Source organism: Entamoeba dispar, genomic scaffold, assembly GCF_000209125.1.
Source record: "Entamoeba dispar SAW760 scf_1105229457895 genomic scaffold, whole genome shotgun sequence".
NCBI classification, from domain to species: Eukaryota; Evosea; order Mastigamoebida; family Endamoebidae; genus Entamoeba; species Entamoeba dispar.
In genome coordinates this window covers 4,446-7,579 of record NW_001852921.1, presented here as the reverse complement: position 1 = coordinate 7,579, position 3,134 = coordinate 4,446, and the positions used below count along the sequence as shown (strand labels likewise).

The 3,134-nt window shown below is 19.8% G+C and overlaps 1 protein-coding gene across 1 annotated transcript, besides 19 other annotated features; it reads left to right on the top strand.

Moving 5' to 3' along the window:
• Positions 1-20: part of a microsatellite that runs on past the window's edge.
• Positions 21-42: 22 nt separating this feature from the next.
• Positions 43-183: a microsatellite.
• Positions 159-331: a microsatellite.
• A 2-nt stretch (positions 332-333) lies between these two features.
• Positions 334-358: a sequence feature (AT_rich).
• A 19-nt stretch (positions 359-377) lies between these two features.
• Positions 378-543: a microsatellite.
• Positions 544-575: 32 nt separating this feature from the next.
• Positions 576-650: a sequence feature (AT_rich).
• Positions 651-671: 21 nt separating this feature from the next.
• Positions 672-752: a microsatellite.
• Positions 737-917: a microsatellite.
• Positions 861-953: a microsatellite.
• Positions 864-992: a microsatellite.
• A 41-nt stretch (positions 993-1,033) lies between these two features.
• Positions 1,034-1,136: a sequence feature (AT_rich).
• Positions 1,137-1,176: 40 nt separating this feature from the next.
• On the top strand, positions 1,177-2,016 carry EDI_211890 (rab11, putative; the record flags this gene model as incomplete). The annotated part of the gene is made up of 3 exons (XM_001733926.1): positions 1,177-1,214; positions 1,304-1,371; positions 1,427-2,016. The coding sequence occupies 3 exons, from the start codon at positions 1,177-1,179 to the stop codon at positions 2,014-2,016; spliced, it is 696 nt and encodes a 231-aa protein (XP_001733978.1).
• Positions 1,232-1,319: a microsatellite.
• Position 2,017: 1 nt separating the features above from the next.
• Positions 2,018-2,115: a microsatellite.
• Positions 2,116-2,233: 118 nt separating this feature from the next.
• Positions 2,234-2,262: a sequence feature (AT_rich).
• Positions 2,263-2,380: 118 nt separating this feature from the next.
• Positions 2,381-2,543: a microsatellite.
• Positions 2,544-2,559: 16 nt separating this feature from the next.
• Positions 2,560-2,741: a microsatellite.
• Positions 2,654-2,775: a microsatellite.
• Positions 2,776-2,835: 60 nt separating this feature from the next.
• Positions 2,836-3,017: a microsatellite.
• Positions 2,887-3,066: a microsatellite.
• The last annotated feature ends 68 nt before the right edge of the window (positions 3,067-3,134 follow it).

Here is a 3,134-nt window from a genome sequence, read left to right as displayed (position 1 = left end):
TTCATTTGTTTCCTTTTTTTCGTAGCCAATAATTTATGATTTAATAAAAATATAAGTATAAAAATTATTGATTAAAGAAATTATAACAATAAAATTGTAATAATAAGATGATTATTCATTAATAACAAATAAAAAATTTAAATGAATTTTTAATAAGAAAAAAAAATAAAAATAATGATAAAATAATTAGTTATTAAACTAATGAAATAATTAATGAAATATTAATATAATTATTCTAATAAATATAGAATAATAAAAAGAAATATCTTAATACTATGAAATATTAATCAAATATCAAATAAATAATATTAAAAACAATAATATTAAAAATTGAATATTATTTTATTAATTAATATTACATAAGTTTCTTAAACTTATTATATTTTTTATTCTAGTTTTATTTCTTTTCTTCATTTCAATAATATTTTTCTTTTATTTCTATTTCTTAATCATATCTTTATTAATTGTTTTATAATTTTATTTCTTTTATCATATCCTTTTTTATTTAATTTTATATTGATATATTCTTCTTTTAGTTTAATTAAATCTAAAATAGTACTAGTTCATCTCTTAAGTTAAATAAGTTAAAATATAATATTTATTATTCTATAAATTGATTTACATTATTAATAAAAATATTGATAAATATAGTATATCCTTTATACATTTATTAATATAAAATAAGATTTAAATTAAGATTTAATTAGATACATTAGTTAAAAGAAAATATAATAATAATAAATAAAAAGAAAGACTAATATTTAGAAAAATTATTGTATTTATATGTAATTGAGAGTATGAATAATTATATTTAAATATTAATAAAAATTTAAAGAAATTTATTTAATAAATCCATGAGTTATTAAAATAAATAATAATATAATTTAATAAGAATAAATATAATAAATATAAATAAAATTGAATAATAATATGTAGAATAATAATATTTAATAAATTGAATAAATAATTCAGGTATAAAATCAAAATATAATTTTGTATTAATTTTAAGGAAAAAAATAAAGAAAGAAGAAAGTAATATAATAAAATGAGTTAAAATAATAAAGAAAAGATTTGATTATTAACTATAAAAACAATAGTTTAAAATAGTTATATTTATTTTTAATACAAAAAAAATAGACAAATAGTTATTGTTTATATTTAATAGGAATGAACAAAATGAATCTCAAGTTAAGATTAAAAAAGAGAAAAGAATTGTTATTTATAACAAATGAGAAACTAAAAAAGAAAGAAATGAGATTCAAAAAAGAAAGACAAAAATAGAGAGATAAAAATAAGAAACAAGAAAAGATGAAAAGAAAATCTTAAAAATAAAGAAAATGACCCAAGAAGATTATGATTTCCTTTATAAGAGTTTGTAGTTAATAAAGAATTATTTTATAACAAAATGAATAACTTATAAATATAGTTGTTTTAATAGGAGAAAGTGGAGTTGGAAAATCTAACTTATTGTTAAGATTTACACGAAATGAATTTGATGCAGAAAAACGATCAACTATTGGAGTTGAATTTGCTACACGTTCAATTCAACATGAAGGAAAAGTTATTAGAGCCCAAATTTGGGATACTGCAGGACAAGAAAGATATCGAGCTATTACAAATGCATATTATAGAGGAGCAGTTGGAGCATTAGTTGTTTATGATATTACAAAAGAAAATACATTTAAATCTATTGAACGATGGTTAAGTGAATTAAAAGATAATGCAGATCCAAAGATTGTTATAATGATTATTGGTAATAAAGCAGATCTTGCTCAAACAAGAGAAATTGAAGAGGCAACTGCTAAAGAGTTTTGTCAAAAACAAAATCTCTTCTTCTTTGAAACATCTGCTTTAGATGGTACTAATGTAGAAACTGCTTTCAAATCACTTCTTGTTGAAATTTTTAAACAAAATGCTTCTACTGTTGAAGAAACTTCAAATGATAAACCAGCTGAAAAACCTGATGTAGTTGCAATTGAACCATCTCCAAAAGAAAGTAAAGGAGGATGTTGCTAAGTTTATTACTTCGTTTAATTTTCTTTTGATTTTATTTTTTATCATTTTTTCTATATTTTTTTTATTTTTATAATTTCATCACTTTCACTTCTATTTCTACAGCTCAAGAATACCATGAAAATCTTATAGAAATAATTATACACTAACAAATAGATTTAGAAGATATCATCAATGTTATAACTATAATCATTGTCAACAAATTAATAGCCATAATCACTTTAATATTAATTATCATATTTATAAATACTATAGCACATTCTCAATCAATCACATTTATAATAAATGAAAAGTAATTATTATAACCACAAATACCATAATACTGGTAAAATGTTTAACTAATATTATTATGAGAATAAACATTGTTAAAAGATATAGAAACAAAAGATATCACAAGAAAAGACAATGAAGGAAAGACAAAAGAAAAAGAAAATAATCCAAGAAATGATGAAGAGATTTGAAGAGATTTGAAGAGATAGAAAAGATAATGAAAGAGAAGTTATCTAAGAAAGAAGAATAACAAGAAGAAATACACATAGGAGTTGAAGAAAGAAAGAAGAAATAATACAAGAACAAGAAAGGGATATAGAAGAAGAGATAATAGAAAGATATGGAGATAATAGAAATAGCAGTAGAACATGAAAGAGAAATAAAAGAAATGGAAAGAAAAATAGAAGAAATGGAGAAATACAAAAACAAGAGAAAGAAGAGAAAGAATAAATAAAGAATAAAGACAAGGAAATAGAAAGAATGAAGAGCAAACACCAGATAGAAGTTTATCAGAAAGAAGAACAAATATGAACATTGAAATGGAATTTAGAGAAACAAAAGATTAAAGAAAGAAATAAGAGAAATAAACAAGAAGAAGAAAACAATAAAACAAAAGATAAAATCAAACAACAAGAACAAGAAATAACAAAGATAAAAGAACAACAAAAGAAATTAAAAAGAAAGACAAAGAAATAGAAATAGAAAGAATAAAAAACAAGGAATTAGAAGATAAATTAAGAAACAGAAAGAAGAAAATAATAAGATTGAAACAATAAAAGAAAATTCAATTATCAAACTATCAGAAGAAAAAGAAAACAACTTCAATAAAGAAGATATCAAAGATGTAAATT